Source organism: Lepus europaeus, chromosome 22 (genome assembly GCF_033115175.1).
Source record: "Lepus europaeus isolate LE1 chromosome 22, mLepTim1.pri, whole genome shotgun sequence".
NCBI lineage: Eukaryota > Metazoa > Chordata > Mammalia > Lagomorpha > Leporidae > Lepus > Lepus europaeus.
Genome location: NC_084848.1, coordinates 36,847,232 through 36,865,873, shown reverse-complemented (window position 1 = coordinate 36,865,873; position 18,642 = coordinate 36,847,232). Strand labels below are relative to the sequence as shown.

General features: G+C 41.2%; 1 protein-coding gene and 1 pseudogene across 7 annotated transcripts in view; both read right to left on the bottom strand.

Annotated features, from left to right (window-relative positions):
• Positions 1-99: 99 nt before the first annotated feature.
• Positions 100-18,642, bottom strand: part of PCNX4 (pecanex 4) — a 40,048-nt gene continuing 21,505 nt past the window's right edge. For 4 of the 7 annotated variants that reach the window (XM_062181657.1, XM_062181654.1, XM_062181656.1 and 1 more), the window contains 3 exons: positions 14,769-15,799; positions 14,214-14,400; positions 100-1,463 (listed from right to left, as the gene is read on the bottom strand). In XM_062181657.1, coding sequence (XP_062037641.1) covers positions 1,212-1,463; positions 14,214-14,400; positions 14,769-15,799 — 1,470 coding nt within the window. In that variant the 3' untranslated portion in view covers positions 100-1,211. The other 3 variants (XM_062181651.1, XM_062181652.1, XM_062181653.1) reach the window with 2 other exon arrangements.
• LOC133751550 (gamma-soluble NSF attachment protein-like) lies at positions 7,034-11,434 on the bottom strand (annotated as a pseudogene).

The window sequence follows — 18,642 nt, the reverse complement described above, 5'->3', positions numbered from 1 at the left end:
CTCGACTATGCAAGTCATAAGCCTGAGATATGAACTCAGACAGAATATGAAATCTCATCTTAAGAACTGTACTATGCTACCTAAAAAAAAAAAAGGCTAAATCACAAAGTTCATGAGTCTGAAAATGAAAATTTGCCCAAAAGACATTGCTAGAGTGAACCAGTCCATATACTAAATAAATGGGCTAATAATAACTTAAAAACCCAACTGGCACATTTAAAATAATCTCAATCCTTTCTACAGAGTGTATTATTACATTAACAATCTAGCAGGTTCCTATAGGTTCAGTTCGAAATTAAGTAAGGTATAGAAGAAATTCATGCCTCAACTGACACACATTCATGCTGCTTCCCCTTTACAAATACTTGTTAAATGTGCCTAAGCAGCAACAGAATGAAGATCCAGTTGTAATCACATTATGGAAAGTCTCTTCTCCTCTGCCTTCAGTTCTTAAACCTTAAGATATTAGTGGCAGGTAGCCCTGTTTGGCAGGTCCTCCTCCAGAAGTGCCTTCAGAATAGGATCTTCAGAATGGCTTCTGGTAGTCACTCAGATGACCCTAACATTGCTCTTCCTGTGAGTATTCACCTGACGAATCGGGTGAACTCTTCCTTTCACATGCGTACACAGAGGCAATTCAGAAGGGAGGGAAAGGATTTTACTGGAAAATATTTTATTAAATATTGGTAAAGATTTTGCACTGAAGTATATGAAAAGAAAATGAATACATTATATGAAAACATTGAGACCATGTTAAAAACAGCACATTTAAAAATACAATATTCAAATAAACATATGAATCTATTTTACATTCAATAACATCCATTATTATTTTAAAACACTGATATGTATATCTTTTTAGTATGTACAAATGACATAGCTGTTGACTTTTGTAAGGCAGATCCCCTATCATTTAGTAAAGCCTTAATGATGACCTGATCTTACATAAGTGTTTCATTGTATCTACCCAAAGCTTACCACAATCCATAGGGCACAAATATTGGCCAACTATTTCTAACTTTTATGTCAGATTTGTTTTTTTTAAACGATTGAGATTACAGAGAGAATTAACTTCACGGAGCTTAGCTTTTCTCAGGCATCTGACCTGGGGCAGGGAACAGTACAGTGCAAGTGCAAGAATCACACTGTTATCTTCTAGGGTGGGAAAAATAAAAACCCCTCATGAGGGGACGTCACAAACCATGTGGGCTCTAATACAGCCGAATATGCAGAGGTTTTGACGAATAAATCGGATATCCCAGGGGGGGATCAGCTGCTTGCACTGTGAGGTTTCTTAAAAGCAGTGGGTGAGCTTGTATGCTGTACCGTTCCTCGTCGTCATTGGTGGCGTAAAGCAGCTCCCAGGACAGATTGGCCCACTGGCCTCTAACGGCTTCGGCATTCAACTTCCCAACCTGGATCAGGAGTTCCTGCAGGGTGAGAACTCTCCCGGTGTACACTCCCTTCGCAGTGTGAGAGGAGAGGGGGAAAAAGAGATTCCTCTTAGCCTTTACATTCTCTTCACAAAGTTGCCAAAAACAAAACCTAACTGCAGTTACATAATCTTTCTCACAAGGTCAAAATATACAGGCTGTGTTAAAAAAAATGTATGCATACAAGTTGCTTGTGTTTAGAATCGTGTATCGGCTGGCGCCACGGCTCACTAGGCTAATCCTCTGCCTGTGGCGTGGACACCCCGGGTTCTAATCCTGGTTGGGGCGCCAGATTCTGTCCCGGTTGCTCCTCTTCCAGTCCAGCTCTCTGCTATGGCCCAGGAGTGCAGTGGAGGATGGCCCAAGTGCTTGGGCCCTGCACCCCATGGGAGACCAGGAGAAGCACCTGGCTCCAGATCAGCGCGATGCGCCAGCCGCAGCGGCCATTGGGAGGTGAACCAACAGCAAAAGGAAGACCTTTCTCTCTCTCTCTCACTGTCCACTCTGCCTGTCAAAAAAAAAAAAAAAAAAGAATCGAGTATCCACTTGATTTCCTTAGTTCTCTCAATGAAAAAAAAAATCACTATTTCTTTATCAGAATAGCGAGATCTCAGCTACTTCTCTTTCTCCTCCTCCTCTAAGCTGTCATTCCATCCAGCTTCAGCAACACATAAGTCATAAATACTGTCAGTAGACAACCAGGCAACAGGCTCTTAAAAGAAACAGCGTTTGGGGATATAATTTGCAGCACCTGTTATTTATTCATTTAACATGTACAGGGCAATGGTGTGCTCAGATATGTGCAACCATCACCAGTTAATTTTAGAAGCTTTTCATGATCTCCAATAAACCCTGCAAGCTTTAGCTATCATCTTCCTATTTCTTCATCTACTTGCATTAACACAGACTAATATATAATTATATGTATACTTATAATATATAAATATTTACTAACTTTTATTGCTACAGACCAGCCATTTCTGGAAATTTCACGTGAAACAAATGATGTCACATGTGGCTGTGACTTTTTCCACCCAGTACAGCGTCATGGTTCAACATGCTTTGCAGTATGTATCAGTACTTTATTCCTTTTATGATATTCCATTGTGTGGGTAACTACAATTTGCTTATCCATTCATTGGTTGATACACAGTTGGGCTGTTCCTATCCTTTAGCAATTGTGAATACTGCTATCAATATCCATACCCAAGTTTTTATCTAGAACTTTTTATTTCTCTTGCGTACATACCCAAGAGTGGAATTGCTAGGTCAAGTGGAAACTCAATGTTTAAAGGCTTGTGAAACTGCCAGAATATTTTACATTCCCAACAAGAGTACACAGTGATTCCAATTTCCCTTCGCCCTCAGTACCTTGTTAACCATTAACGTTTTGATTTTAGCCATCTACTGTGTACAAAGTGTTATTTTGTTGTGGTTTTGATTTGCATTTCCCTGGTGACCAATAATCTGCACATTTTTTCATGTATTTATTGGTGATTTATAATCTTGGGCATTACAGATGCTTTACCCATTTTTAAATAGGGTTCTTTGTTTTATTACAGAGTTGTAAGAGTTCTTTATATATTCTAATAAGTCCCTTATCAAATATGAGCAAATATTTTTGGCATTCTTCGAGCTTTTTTTTTTTTTTTTTTTGGTGGTGTTCTTTGAAGCACAAAAATGTATTTACTTTTGATGACGTGGAAGCCTCATCAATGTATGTATCAGTGCTTGCTTTCTCATGCTTTTATTATTGTATCTAAGAACCTACTGGCAAGTTCAAAGTCATGAGGATTTATGCGTATTCTTTCCCTGAGATTACTATGGTTTTAGCTTGCTACATGGCAAGACACACTAGCGGTCACCAGGTGCTGGAAAGACAGGGAAGACTCTCCTCTGGCCCCTTCCGAGGGAGGACAGCCCTCCTGGAACCTTCGTTTCAGAATTCTGACCCCCAGAACTCTGAGAATAGATTTTTGTTTTGCAAAGTTACCCAGTTTGTAGTAAGCATTTGTTGCAGCAACCCTGGGAAACATATTAACGCTCCAATGTCATTCTTGTGAATGTAGCTATCCAACGGTCCTAGCACCATTTGCTGAAAAGATGATTCTTTTCCCATTGAAGACTGGGGCCAGTGCTGTGGCACAGTGGGTTAAAGCCCTGGCCTGCAGTGCCAGCATCCCATATGGACACCGGTTCAAGTCTCGGTTGCTCCTCTTCTGATCCAGCTCTCTGCTGTGGCCTTGGAAAGCAGTAGAAGATGGCCCAGGTCCTTGGGCCCCTGCACCCACATGGGAGACCAGGAAGAAGCTCCTGGCTCCTGGCTTCGGAAGGGCGCAGCTCCAGCCATTGCAGCCATCTGGGGAGTGAACCAGCAGATGGAGGACCTCTCTCTGTCTGTCTCTACCTCTTTCTGTAAATTTACCTCAAGTAAATTAAAAAAAAAAAAAAAAGTGGCAGTTTAACCCACTGCATCACAACACCTGCCCTTTTAAAAAAAATTTAGATCAACACATGACACTTGCACAGTTTTAAGAGGCACAATGCAACCTTTCAACACACACAAACACAGCTTCAACTGACCATACCAAGAAACCAGCCTTTCCATTTCCTTATCTTTTCTTAATGTCTGGAGCCTACCAACTTCCTCTTTTCTAGTTCCTGAGACAGGGTATTTCACATCACCATCAGCCACAGTCAACCCACTGTGCTCCAAAGTACCAGAACCTACGACATTCACCCAATTGTGTTTCAGTGCACCCTGTCCAAGTCCCAAGCCCTCCCAACCTCCCCAGCTATTAGAAACCACTACTTTAGATTCAGAACATATGTGAGAGGGAACATGTGGTATTTGTCTTTCTGTGTTTGGCTTATTTCACTTAACACAATGATCTCCAGTTCTATCCATTTTTCTGCAAATATCTTTTTTATGAGAGAATACTTCTGTGTGTGTACACATGTGCATATATATGTATATAAATGTGTGTACATATATAGAATGCTATGTGTGTACATATATGTATGTATATACAGGCGTGTACATATATAGAATGCTTCTGCGTGTGTACATCTATACATATATGCATATATTACACTTTACTTGTCCACTAATGGACACCCAGGTTGAGTTCGTAGCCTGGTGACTGTGGACAGTGCTCAGAGAACGCGGGGTTGAGGTCTTCATTTCTTCAGGACCTGTACCTAGAAGGAGACAACTGAGGGGTACAGTAGAGCTGTTTCCACTTTCTGGAAAAACCTCCAAATGAAGGTTCCCAGCAAGCAGTGTAGGAGTCCCCTCTCTCTGTATCCTCACCAGCACCTCATTTTGGATTTGGTTTGTATTTCTCCAACAGTTAGCAATACTGGGCATTTTCCTCAGGTATTTGCTGGCCTTTTGTATTTATTCTTTGGAGAAATGTCAGATTCCTTCCCATTTTTAGTTGGATTGGTTGTTTTTGTTATTGAATTTTGAGTTTCTTATTTATTCTGGACAAATAGCTTGAAAATATTTGTTGATGCTGCTGGCTACCTCTGCACTCTGATTTTTTTCCCCTTTGTTCTGCATAAATTTCTTAGCTTGATGTAATCTCAGTAGTCAACGCTTTTGTTGCCTGTGCTTTGGGAATCTTACCCAAAAAGTTGTAGCCTGTGCCAAGTTCTTGAAGTGTTTCCCCTTTGCTTTCTTCTAGTAGTTTCAGGTTTTAAAAATATTATATTTCTGATCCATTTTGAGTTGATTTTTGTGTAGGTTTGTGGGGTGGTCTTGTTTTAATCTTTTGCATACAACGTCAAGTTTACCCAGTACTAGTTACTGAAGAGACTATTTACCATGGTACGTTTTTAGCTCCTTTGTCAAAGATAAATTGGCTGTAAACGGATACATTGACTTCTGGGGTTTCTGTTCTGTTCCCTTGGCCAGTGTGTCTGTTTCTATGCCAGGACCATGCTGTTTTGGTTACAATAGCTCTGTCCTGTGACTTGAACTCTTGTAATGTGATGGCTTGTTCTTAACTGCTGAAGATTGCTTCACCTATGCAGGATCTTTTGTGTTTCCATATTAAGCTTAGGATTTCTGCAGTTCTGTGAACAATGTCGTTAGTACTTTCATGTGGATTCTATAAAGTCTGTAACTCTTTTTGGACAATTACGGACATTTTAAACAATATTAATTCTGCAGCCATAAACATGGGAGGCCTTGCCATTTTTGTGTATCCAGCTGAATTTCTTTCAGAAGTGTTTTTTAATTTTCATTGCAAAGATTTCACCTCCTTGGTTACATTTACTCCAGGGGGGTTCTGTTGTTTTGTTTTACTTTTTGGTAGCCATTGTGAAAGGGACTACCCTTAAAATTTCTCAGTGAATTCATTACTGGTGTATACAAATCCTACTGTTTTGTGAGTAGTGGTTTTATATCCTGCAATGTTACTGAATTTATCACATTTTATAATTTTTTATTTCTCTCCATATAGAATCCTATAATCTGTAAACAGATATTATAATTAGTTTTTGGTTATTAATACCTTTACTTATTACAGGTCTGTTCAGGTTATCTTTCTTTTTGGGTCATTTTCAACAGTTTCTTTATAGGAATCTTTCCATTTATCTAAATTATGTAATTTACTAACAAAAACTGTTCACAGTATTCTTTTATGATTCTTTTTCTTTCTACAAGGTTGGAGGGAATATCTTTTCATTTCCGAGTCTAGTAATTTCATGCATTTCTCTTTTCTTAGTCAAAAGTTTCTAACGGCTTTTCAGTCCTGTTGATCTCTTCAAAGAACTACCTGTTGGCTTCACTGATTTTCTCTACTGTTTTCTCTTTTGCATTTTATAATTACTATGTAATCTCTATTAGTTACTTCCTTCTACTTGCCTGAAATTTAGTTTGCTCTTTATTTTCAAGTGTTTTAAGGTAGAAGGTTAGATTGATTTAAGATTTAAGAAGGTTAGATTGATTTAAGATATATATGTTCCAGGTTTTATTTTCATAATGATCTTCCTATAGGAGCAATAATTCTAATTGATATTTCTGTATCAACAAATTTAATATCACATTCATCAAAGAACTGGAAAAAAACAGGAATAAAGCATAGGTCCCATAAACAAATTCCAATCTGCATATGTACAAGTAAATCTAAGATATTATTTTGCAGACTGATTTCACTTACAGTATAATAGAACAGGGACTGTTGCTGTGGCACAGTGGGTTTAAGCCCCCGGCTGCTCCACTTCCAATCCGGCTCTCTGCTATGGCCTGGGAAAGCAGTAGAAGATAGCCCAAGTCCTTGGGCCCCTGCACCCATGTGGGAGACATGAAAGAAGCTCCAGGCTCATGGCTTCGGATCAGCTCAGCTCTGACTGTTGTGGCCATTTGGGGAGTGAACCAGTGGATGGAAGACCTCTCTCTGTCTCTATAACTCTTTAAATAAATAAAATAAATCTTTAAAAAAATAAAAATATAATAGACCACTAAACACCAGATTCTGAACATATTCATGCAGATTTTCATTTGGTAAAAGTGATGACACTAGAGTTTTGGAAAATCATTTTTCTTGTACACATAGAGTTTTCTGTTTCTAACTATACTCTCAGGAAAAAAAAAAAAAAAGACTTGTCAGGGCAAAACAATGCAGAAATAGGGAACAAACATTTTTTCATTAGATTCCAGGTAGGATAACCCTGTCATCAGAGAAACACTGACAAGCCCAGTGTGTTAGCTGTCAGTGAGGATGTCAGTTAGCGGGGAGGGTGCAAGAGGCTGCACTTGGGCAAGCCCCTATATTGTCTGATGCTCGGGAATCATTCCACTCTGTTTAAATTTTCAGTATGTAAGAACAGTAAAATGAAATTTTTTTCTGGGGTTCTAATTGGCATCGTGGTCTATTAACAATCTATCTTTCAAGTACTGCCAAATCTGTTCACAGAGATTACTAATTAGCTCAGATAAATATTAAGATGTGACTCCAGGAGCTTCTCACTGGGTCTAAAGTGTGCAAGCAGTAATGACAGGATCTTTGAAACATTAATGTCTTTAAAAAAGAAATACTTAGATGCAGCTTTATTTAAATTGTTCATAATCTCAGTACAAGCAATGAAAATGAGCTGACTACCTGTGGAATTATGCAAGGAACTTACGGGAAGACATGAAATAGTTTAGTTTTTGTACCAGATCCACAGTAAAAACCATGTACTGACAGCCCACCCATCCAAGCACACGTGCCAGAGGAGGATGCCTGTTTAAGTGCTCCCATGAAATCGTGACTGAACCCCTGGTTCAGTCATAACTGGAAAGGGTTCTCTTCCTCATGTGTTCAGGAAGTCTAGCAAGACTAGGAATCCCCTTCCCAGAGAAGGTGTGACTAAGGAGATGGAGATGGTGCATGAACAAACAGGAAAGGGCTTTGGCTGGTGTGTGCCTGTAGAATGTATATTGCTGATGTTTGTACACCCTTTCCAGTTATGAGCTGGGTCTAAAGGTAAAAAGGGATGCTACAAAAATAATGTTTTAGGGAATAACTATAAATTATTAAAATATTGATGGTACAGTGTTTTAAGTATATCTTGCAAAAACAGTTCTTCCCTTTCAGCTGAATTTATTTAGCACATACAATTTCCCATGTCAACTTACAGTCTAGTTGCTAAGAAATTATTCTGGGAGAAAAAATGTATTACACACTAGATTGATGACAATATCACCTCTTTCTTAGGATGCTTAGAAAGCATCTTCATTAGCTAAAACCTAGTAGGAGGTCTAGAGTCAGTCACTATGTTTTGTTTAAGCTGGAAGAAACAGCCATACCTCACAGAGGACAGAAGACACAGAATCATTCTACTCCCTGCAGAGTTATGCAGGTGCAGACATAAGAACCTAACCATATCTTTTCTGCACTAAATACTACTGTAAGGCTCAAAATGGCTGCCTGACCCAATCTCATCTCTGAAAAGATTAACAATTTAAATATATCTAATATCAGGGGGAACCCGTTTCCTTTTCAAAATGGAAACTTTCTAAATAATGTTTCTTACCAGTAGAGTTCACGTTTAGCTGCAGTTATTAAATGAATTGCAAAGAAAATTCTCTAACATTAAACTTCACAAACCCAAGAGGGAAGAGTACCTATGCCGACCGCCCCCGTTGTCTAAAATGAAATTGAGCTAGATTTCGGATTGTAAATTTTAAAGTCAACTGCATTACAGTGTGACAGTAAATTTTCTGGTAATTCTTGCTCTTGTCAGGAACAGCAAACAAACAAACAAATAACACTTCACAAGCAGTAGATACAATGGCTGATTTGGGGAAATGGTCACTAAAATCGTCATTAGCGTTCAAAGTCATTGACGTCAATGAAGTTGATTCCCGTAACCAGTCCCCAGTCTGCTGGATGGTCTGTCCGGAATTTCCCTTTATTTTTTGGAAGTAAAAGACCAGCACAGTCCTCCTGAGTGCTCCTCCTCAGCCGCTGCCATGGTGAGGCCATCGGGCTTGGCCCGGGCTGCTGTGGGTGACCTCTTGGCTCCGCCTCCTGGAATGACTAAGCTCAGGCCCAGCTCAGCAAAGCTGCTTGTCCACGCATCTGATGAGTGGCGAGTTCCACTGACAGTGGACCTTGGTCTTGCTGGCCATGTCCTCCAAGCCGCTGTTGGATCATGGCAGTCTTCACTCCTGTTGACCCTGGCGTGCGGTAGCTCTCCCTGACAGGTCCCACTGCAGCCACGTAGTCATCTCTGTGCAGATGAACCAGGATTGAGCAACTGTTTTCTTATAACAAGTTGGGTGATTCTCAGTTTCCCTTATAGATACTGTCTTCTCTCTGAATAGCGATGGCAGCCACATCGAACCTGTGCCCTCACGCCAGTCGCCCTGAGGCTTTTCCTAGTCACTCAGCTGCCTGTCCAAGGTGTTCTTTGTTCTCAAACACATTAGCTGTGTGTTGATAGGACCATACAGGCTCTTCTGGTTCCATCTTTCCTGTATGTTTTCTGCCTCTCCAACACCATGGCCGCTGTGTCAGGGTGCCATCTTCCAGGCATATCGTGCTAGCTTCCTCCATCAGCTGAACAGCCTCTGGCAGTTTCTGTATCTCCTTCAACATCTGGCTACGTGAACAAGAGCCCCGTTATTTCCATGGCCAACAGCTCCTTTCAGGCAGGCATCTTCTGCTTGCTCGAATTGTTTGGTATTAAAAAAAAAAAAGAAAAGCTGCTTTTCCATATTCAGAAGCAGCACTGTCATAGTTTGGCTTCTATTTTTTAAAAAAATCAGTTTTCAGGTGTCTCTTGGCTGGTGAGGTGCTCCAGCCCCTTATCCTTCAGGTGCCATCTTCACAGTCCGATCACTGACATGGAGGTGAGGGTGCCTCTTCCGTGGGCCCCCAAAAACTAGGCCAAGTAAGCATGGGAACTGGTGCATTTTTAATATAAGCATTATTATACATTTCTCTCCAAAGACTGCTTTAGCTCCCTTCACTAAGTTTTGGTATGCTGTGTCTTCATTTTCATCCATCTCAGTACATTTTCTAATTTTTTCTTTAACTCATTGTTGATTTGAGAGTACCACTTAATTTTTACACATCTGTGAAGCTTGCAAAGTTTCCTTAATTGTTTCTAATTTCATTTCATTTTGGTTGGAGGACAGTGAATTAAATTGTCCCTCTGAAATTTATTGAGGTTTGTTTTATGTCCCTGAATAGAATTTATCATTGGAGAATGTTTCACGTGCACTTGAAAAGAATGTATATTCTGTTACTGTTGGGTAGAGTGTTCTACAGACACCTGTTTGGCATAGTTTGTTTAGAATGGTGTTCAAACCTTCTAATCTTTGTTGGTCTGCTTGGTTGTTCTACCGTGAAGACTTCTACTGAAGTCTCCTTCCTTTGCTGTCTGGGTTCTCTGTGGTTGAGGTGAGTGTAGGGCCTCTCCATTCAGCTATCTCAGGTGGAATCCTATCTTCCTTTATTTTCATTATTTTTTCTTTTCTTTAGATTAGATTTCTCTACTGATGTAGAATCTGGAAGTTCACTCTTTTTTCCTTAAGCCAGTTCAAATATGTTGAGTTCCTCTAGTGAACTTTTGTTTTGTTCTTTATCATTTCTCTCTACTGGCATTCATTATTTGATGTGAGATTCTCATCATACCGCCCTTTTATTTCTTTAATCATGCTTTCCTTTGGTTCCTTGAACATATTCACAATGGCCACTTCAAAATCTTTGTTAAATCTGAAACCTGACTGCTCTTACAGGCAATTTCTGTAGTTGCTTGTCTTGTACCGGTTACACATTCAGGTCTCAAACTCTTCTTGTTGAAAACTGGGAATCTCAGATAACACTGTGGAAACTCTGGATACCCCCCTCCCTGCCAGTCCCAGGGCCCATTCGCAGCTGCTTGTTTGGTGAGTTGTTCAGGCTCCAGGGACGCCAATCCCGATGCCCCTGCCCCTCTGCTCAGCTGGGCGTTCCAGGAATGCCTTTCATGCAGTACAGATCTGCGAGTGCCCATCATTACCTTGGAATGGCGCGACTTTGGCGGAGTTATCTGTTAAGTGTTCACATCCTGCTGTTAAGCTCCACTGATTCCAGCTCACTGTTCTATTTTTTCTTTTTTCTTTTTGTTTTTTTTGTTGTTGTTGTTGTTTTTTCTTTTTTTTTGACAGGCAGAGTGGACAGTAGAGGGAGACAGAGAGAAAGGTCTTCCTTTTGCCGTTGGTTCACCCTCCAATGGCCGCCGCAGTAGGCGCGCTGTGGCAGGCGCACCGCGCTGTTCCGATGGCAGGAGCCAGGTGCTTCTCCTGGTCTCCCATGGGGTGCAGGGCCCAAGCACTTGGGCCATCCTCCACTGCACTCCCTGACCACAGCAGAGAGCTGGCCTGGAAGAGGGGCAACCGGGACAGGATCGGTGCCCCGACCGGGACTAGAACCCGGTGTGCCGGCGCCGCTAGGCAGAGGATTAGCCTGTTAAGCCACGGCGCCGGCCAACTGTTCTATTTTTTCAACAAGAACCTGGGCCATAACTTTCTCCCTGGGCGGATCCAGTTGAATTTGGATCTTTCAAAGGAATAGCTGTGGATGTCGGGGATGTTCTCATCCCAAGAGGGGCATTCTCTGCTGTTTATCTCCTTGGCTCTTTGCTAATCTAGCCAGGTTACAATGTGGCTTGTATCAGTGATGAATCGATCAGTCTTCTTCTAATTACTTTTTGCTACAACCTCCATTGTTTGTGAGAGAATTCAGGCTTTGATGTGTCCATACTGTTGCACTGTTGCAAATGAAACAGTTCCTTTGGAAGTACCTTTTTGTTTTGTTTTAATTATTTGCTTTTTCTATCAGGAAAATCTCTGAGCCATAGTTCTAGATCTGGGAGATGGGACCATGGTGTGCTTCTGAACGGCGCTGCTGCTCCGGGAGATGAGCAGCTGATAGGAGAGTAGCAGCCTCAGGTCTTTTCAGCTCACTCTCGCAGCACAGAACCCCCACCTTATGACTAGGCGAGGATGAGTGGGGCCCAGCTTTGCTCAGTCACACCGTGCCCAAGATAAAGCCTCTAGCCAGTGGGTGGCATTGGCCAGAATGGAGTCACCACCTCTTGACACATAGCTGGACTCTAGTGTTAACAACGGGTGGTGGGGAACAGCAAAAGAAATGCTGAATTCCCGCCCCTCCTGGGAAACAGTCCTCCAACTGGGAGTTGAAGGGAGAGCCCAGTGTTCTTGTTTGTATCAGGCTGAGCAGAGAGTTCACCTTGCTGAAGGGAGACGAAATGGATCTTGGTTCGAATACTATGTTGTTGTTATTTTTACTCGTTTTTCAATAAATGTATTTTCATTTTCTATATGCTCTTAAGACCATGTAAATGTTTTTTTTTTTAATAATTATTTTATTTATTTGAAAGAGTTACAGAGAGGTAGAGCCAGAGACAGAAAGGTCTTCTATTCTGCTGGTTCACTCCCCAAATGACCACAATGGCCAGCGCTGAGCCGATCCGAAGCCAGGAGCCAGGAGCTTCCTCCAGTTCTCCCACTCAGGTGCAGGTACCCAAGGACTTGGGCCATCTTCCACTGCTTTCCCAGGCCATAGCAGAGAGCTGGATCAGAAGAGGAGCAGCTGGGACTCGAATTGGCACCCACATAGGATGCCAGTGCTACAGGCTGGGGCTTTAACTTGCAGCGCCACAGCACTGGCCCCAATGTTTTTCTTAAAAAAATAAATTTATCGGGGCTGGCCCTGTGGTATAACAGATAAAGCCGCCACCTGCAGTGCTGGCATCCCATATGGGCGCTGGTTCAAGTCCCAGCTGCTCCACTTCCAATACAGCTCTCTGCACCCACGTGGGAGACCTGGAGGAAACTCTTGGCTCCTGGCTTTGGATTGGCTCAGCTCTGGCAGTTGCAGTCATCTGGGGAGTGAACCAGCAGATGGAAGACCTCTCTCTCTCTCTCTCTGTCTCTCTGCTTCTGCCTCTCTATAACTCTGCTTTCAAATAAATAAATAAATAAATCCTTAAAAGTAAATCTATTAGTTTTGTTGGGGAGTATTTGCAGAGTGCCTCACACTGTATTGCTAGACAGCCTTGGAACCCACAACACGCTTGTAACAGTGAAACTTGGCCAGCGCCGCGGCTCACCAGGCTAATCTTCTGCCTGCGGTGCTGATATTCCGGGTTCTAGTCCCGGTCAGGGCGCCGGATTCTATCCCGGTTGCCCCTCTTCCAGTCCAGCTCTCTGCTGGCCCGGGAAGGCAGTGGAGGATGGCCCAAGTGCTTGGGCCCTGCACCCACATGGGAGACCAGGAGAAGCACCTGGCTCCTGGCTTTGAATTGGCACAGCACACTGGTCATAGCGGCCATTTGGGGGGTGAACCAACAGAAGGAAGACCTTTCTCTGTCTGTCTCTCTCACTGTCTAATTCTGCCTGTCCAAAAAAAAAAAAAAAAAAAAAAAAAAAAAAAAAAAAAAACAGTGAATCTCTCATATTGTGTGCACTTGATAACATCTTAAATGCATTAAGAACAAGTAACGAGTACTCAAACAGTACTTTACACTTTGTGTTTCTGTGTGGGTGCAAACTGTTGAAATCTTTACTTAGTACATACTAAATTGATCTTCTGTATATAAAGATAATTGAAAATGAATCTTGATGTGAATGGGACGGGAGAGGGAGCGGGAGATGGGATGGTTGCAGGTTGGAGGGAGGTAATCCAAAAGCTGTACTTTGGAAATTTATATTATTAAATAAAAGTTAAAAAAAAAAAAACAGTGAATCTCTCATATTGTATGCACTTGATAACATCTTAAATGCATTAAGAACAGGTACTAAATCTTTAAGAAGTCATTCCCTGTTTGGAGTCTCTGAATTGTCACAGGTCTGGCTTGCTTCAAATAAAGTGCAAATGTCAGCAAGAGAAATACTTTACCACTTAACAAATTAACTTCTCTTCTAGGAGTCAAATAAATCTAAAGTGATCATTCATAGACTTGAACGAGGCACAGGAATCTAACCCATTCATCAAAAGGACATACATTCAGCTGTCTTATAGGTCAGTTATAGCACAATGGCAACCAAACATTTTTAACTGGCTCCTATTCAGGTGTCAAAAGTGAATGAACCAGGTACTCTCAGGTTGGACTGTCTTGCCCAAAAGCCATGCTTACAACTGCCTTGAAACTGCAAGGATATATTTACCTAAGGAGCTAGAATATATATCATCTATTATTTAGTTCAAATATTTATAACTAATTTCCACTCTTTAAGGTTAACATGAAAATGCTGAAAAACATTTGTAACCTTACCATATGAGGGTCATATCCCATAGAAAACAAGTATGGCTTTTCTTGTAGAATTGCTTCTTTCCACTTTTCTTCAGATACCAAACCAATGTACCAGTCACTTTCATATTCTTCAAGGTAGTTAATCAACTCTTTAAAGTCTTGTATTGGACCTAAACTTGCTTTATCGATCATTAGTTTCAAAGTGTATCTAAAAAATAGAGAACCAAAGAATTTTCAAACACTTTCTTATTACCTTTATATATAAAATAAATTTTGTTCAATCAATATTCTAAAGCATGAATTGAAATTGTATATATTTCAGATGAAAAGTTGCAGTTAGAAGGAGCAAATCCATTAAATCATATGAAAATCAAGTTCTCAATATAAATAAAATCACAGAAAATTCAGATTAAAATGTGCTTTGGATAAAATAATAATACATAGCAATCTTTTTTTCATTTTTAAGAAAGTAATTTTTTTTAAAAATTAGAAATGAAGGATTGTCTTCCAGGTAATTTTAAAAAGTCAACATTTTCTTGTTAATACTACAACTCATATACAATAAAAATGTGTTACCTGAATGCCTTCAGTACTAACTGGTACAGCTCTGGTTTTTCTGTGAGCCAGTTCAAGGCAACAGACCAGGGCAGAACACCACTGTAAACTCTCAGTAAGTGTGCGGGACTGGGAGCCACACTGTCAATTTCAAATAAACTACAGTAACAAGTCATTACTGTCTGAACATAAAAGTCTTTTAAAACTCTGTCCTTTGAGATTTCTTCCAGTATATCTGAGGCCTTCTCTTCTGAACGGAAACATCCTAACTGCCTTACAACAAACTGGTACCAGTCTTCCGGAAACAAGGAGCGTATCTCCTTCATTCTGGAATTGGGCACATAGTGAGACCGCCACTCCTCAGGCAAGCTCAGCAGGTGAGAATGTGCGCAACTGAACTCCGCCAGGGGGGTACACGCCACCTCTTCTTGTTTTCCTTTGTCAGTGGCAGGATAGGCAAAGGTAACTGCTCTGAAAAGACTGTCTTCAGGAATTGTGCCAGCGGAATGATCACTAACCCTCTGTGATTCTACGGATCCTGGAATGGGCAAATTTCCACCTGGCCAATCGTTCAACTGATCCTTTTCCATTTTTCCTTTTTCAACAGTTGGCTCATCATCAAAAATATCATCAGACCAGTCAGAAGTTGCTGAGTGTGAACTCTCTGTGTCTTCCGGGCATCCGGGACGTGGGGAAGCGTTCCAGGCCGGCAAGAGTCTCAGAGGTGCTGTCCCCTGGTTTTCAGGTTTGTGAACACTGCCCTGCACGCTGGGTCTTTTGGAGCAGTACCGAACAAGTATCCACACAAGCACTTTAACAAGGTCACCTTGGAAGTCTTTCAAGTTTTCATGAGAATCGATTATGCCAGACAGGATGTTCCTGGCATCAGAATACAGTTTCACAGGCAAAACCGTGCACGGCGTCAGGATGTTTGCAAAGTGTGCATTAAGGGAGCATACTTTTCTGCAGCCTTTCTCAAAAGCATCTTCAAATACTTCATCAACCCTCTGGGCTTCGGCAGAATGGCAGGATGTTTCTTGCAATTCTAACCCCTAAAGAGGAAATACAAAATACTTGAGTTCATGATTACATTTACAGCAAACAGTAAATGCCCACAGAATTCTCATCATAAGGACTACGAACAAAAACAATCTCTTTAAGAACTACAACTTATCTTAAACTTAAGGCAGCCTAGCATGTTGGATGTTAGATACTGAGATTGAAAACACTAAGGCTATGATTGAAATAGAAATTATGGAGAATTCCAAAAAAGCCAGGCAAACATTTATGGCATATGAACATAATTTTAAAAGACTATATCTATAGTATGGCTGAATCACACATCAAAATTCTGTTTTTGGGGAAAAAAACAAAATTCGAATAACACAGCTCTTTCCTCTACATGTGATAGGAGATTAACAGCATTATTTTAGCATATGAATAAGCCATCATTTATCAAACCTTTTAAAGGTAGTAAATAAAAACATTTATTTATTTGATTACTGTCTGGATCCTCCAATTATAATATGAATTCCATAAAGCAGCTCTCTTTTGGTTGCTAGTACATTTCCAGTCCCTAAACCACTCTATGGTATACAGTACATGATACACAGTATTAGCAAATGTATGTTAAGTGAATGGATGTTATGAATATGTTCTTTTATGGATTTCAAACACATTTTGACTATTTCCTTAGACGGAATCACTTGAGAGGATGTATTAGGTCATTGTTTACAATTATTATTATTGTTTACATATTTTTAATGAAACTGCCAGTGCCTTCAGAGCCCATTTTTAAGAAAGGGTTCCATGAGGTGTTGGCATACAACTCGAGTAGGTCACCTATGCCCTCTGAGTCCTCTTCTCCCCATTTCAAAGAAAAATAATCCTAGCTCATAGGGTTATAAAAATTAAATTTTGTAAACTTTAAAATGTTATATAAATACTAGTAGATGACACAGCCTTTCTTTTGGAAAAAGTGTACATTTTCAAACTCCATGTCATAGAGCACAAAAGACTAATGAAAGGACCCACGTTATTAGGTATTCTTAATTTACATAATTTAAAAAATAGAATAAAATTAAGCAATCAAAACGTCCTTGAAACACTGCCTGCCTTTTTGCCTTCTCACATGGGTTAAGTTCGGACAGGGTTCTAAAGCTTTCAGTGAGTCAGAATCAGCCGGTGCACTGTTCCCAACACAGGCTGCTGGGCCCATCCCCAGGGTTTCTGACCTAGTATATCTAGAGTGGGGCTCTAGAAATTTAATTTCTAACAAGTTCCCAGGAGATGTTACTGCTACTAGGTTGGGGACTGCATTTTGAAAATCATTGGACCAAAGCAACATTTTTTAAGTATCCAGCAATTTCATGCAGTCTGTGTGAAAACAAACAGATCATTCATCACCAAAGATGTATTAAAGGCTTAGCCTGTGCCAGGCACTGTTCCAGGGGCTTGGGACATACAGCTGAATAAAAGCTAGAGATTTCACCCCTTGTGACATTTACATTAGGGACACAGGCAATCAACAATAAAACCAGTAAGTAAATTACATGGCTTTTAGAGGGTATAAGAACTATAAAGATAAGGAAAAAGGCAAAGGATCAGATTGCTGAGATGAGAGTGTAACCTTAAAAAGATGGTCATAAGAGACCTCCCTGAGAAGGTAGTGAGGGAGTAGGCTATATGGTTATCTACAAGAATGTTCCAGAGGGAACAGCCAGCAGGCTGGAACTGAGTGAGACAGCTTAACAGATGAGGCCAAAGAGGCACTGCAGAGCTCACGTAGGACCTTGGCTTTTATTCTGAATCAGAGACCCCCCCAGCAGGGTTTTGAGTAGAGAAGTGACATAATTTGTCTCAGATTTTTGAAGATCATTCTGCTGACAACAGACTGTCCAGGACACAGGCAGCAGTAGGGAGACCAATTAGGATACTGTGCAATTATCAAGGGTAAGGTGGTTACACCAGGCTGTGAGAAGTGACGGGATACGGAATATGGTTTAAAGTCGAGTGACAGGATTTCTCACTGGATTGGATTGAGGTATAGAAGTGAAAAAGGAGTCCAATATGACTCCAGTATTTTTGTCCTAGGCATTCAGGACAGAGTTGTCAACAAAGAACTGCAAGTCTCTGGGACACTGAGATTAAGAGATCAAGGAGGCCGGCGCCGCGGCTCACTTGGCTAATTCTCCGCCTGCGGCACCAGCACTCCGGGTTCTAGTCCCAGTTGGGGCGCCGGATTCTGTCCCGGTTGCTCCTCTTCCAGTCCGACTCTCTGCTGTGGCCCAGGAGTGCAGCGGAGGATGGCCCAAGTGCTTGGGCCCTGTACCTGCATGGGAAACCAGGAGGAGGCACCTGGCTCCTGGCTTTGGATAGGCGCAGCACGCCAGCTGTGGCGGCCATTTGGGGGGTGAACCAACAAAAAAGGAAGACCTTTCTCTCTGTCTCTCTCTCTCACTGTCTAACTCTGCCAGTCAAAAAAAAAAAAAGAAAGAAAAAAAGAGAGCTCGAGGAAAAGAAAAGGAGCTGTCAAAGGGCACTGACAAGGAACAACCTGTGGAACAGAGGATCACCTGTGTCACACGTTGCTGACAGGTCAAGTAAAATCAAACCTGAGTTGACCATTGGATTCAGCAATGTAACAGCCACTGGAAACCTTGCCAAAGGTAACCTGGTAGAGTAACAAGTCACAACCAAGATATGCTGAAGCTAGAATGAGAGGCGAGAAACTGGAGATACGACAGTGAACAACCTTAATTGATTGTTTTGCTCTTGAATGAAGGAGAGAAACAGACTGTAGCAGGAAGGTGCAGTGGGATCAGAAGATGTTTCCATTAAGTTGAGCCCCTTAACATGATACAGACGTTAAAAATGACTGGTCCTCATTTCTGAG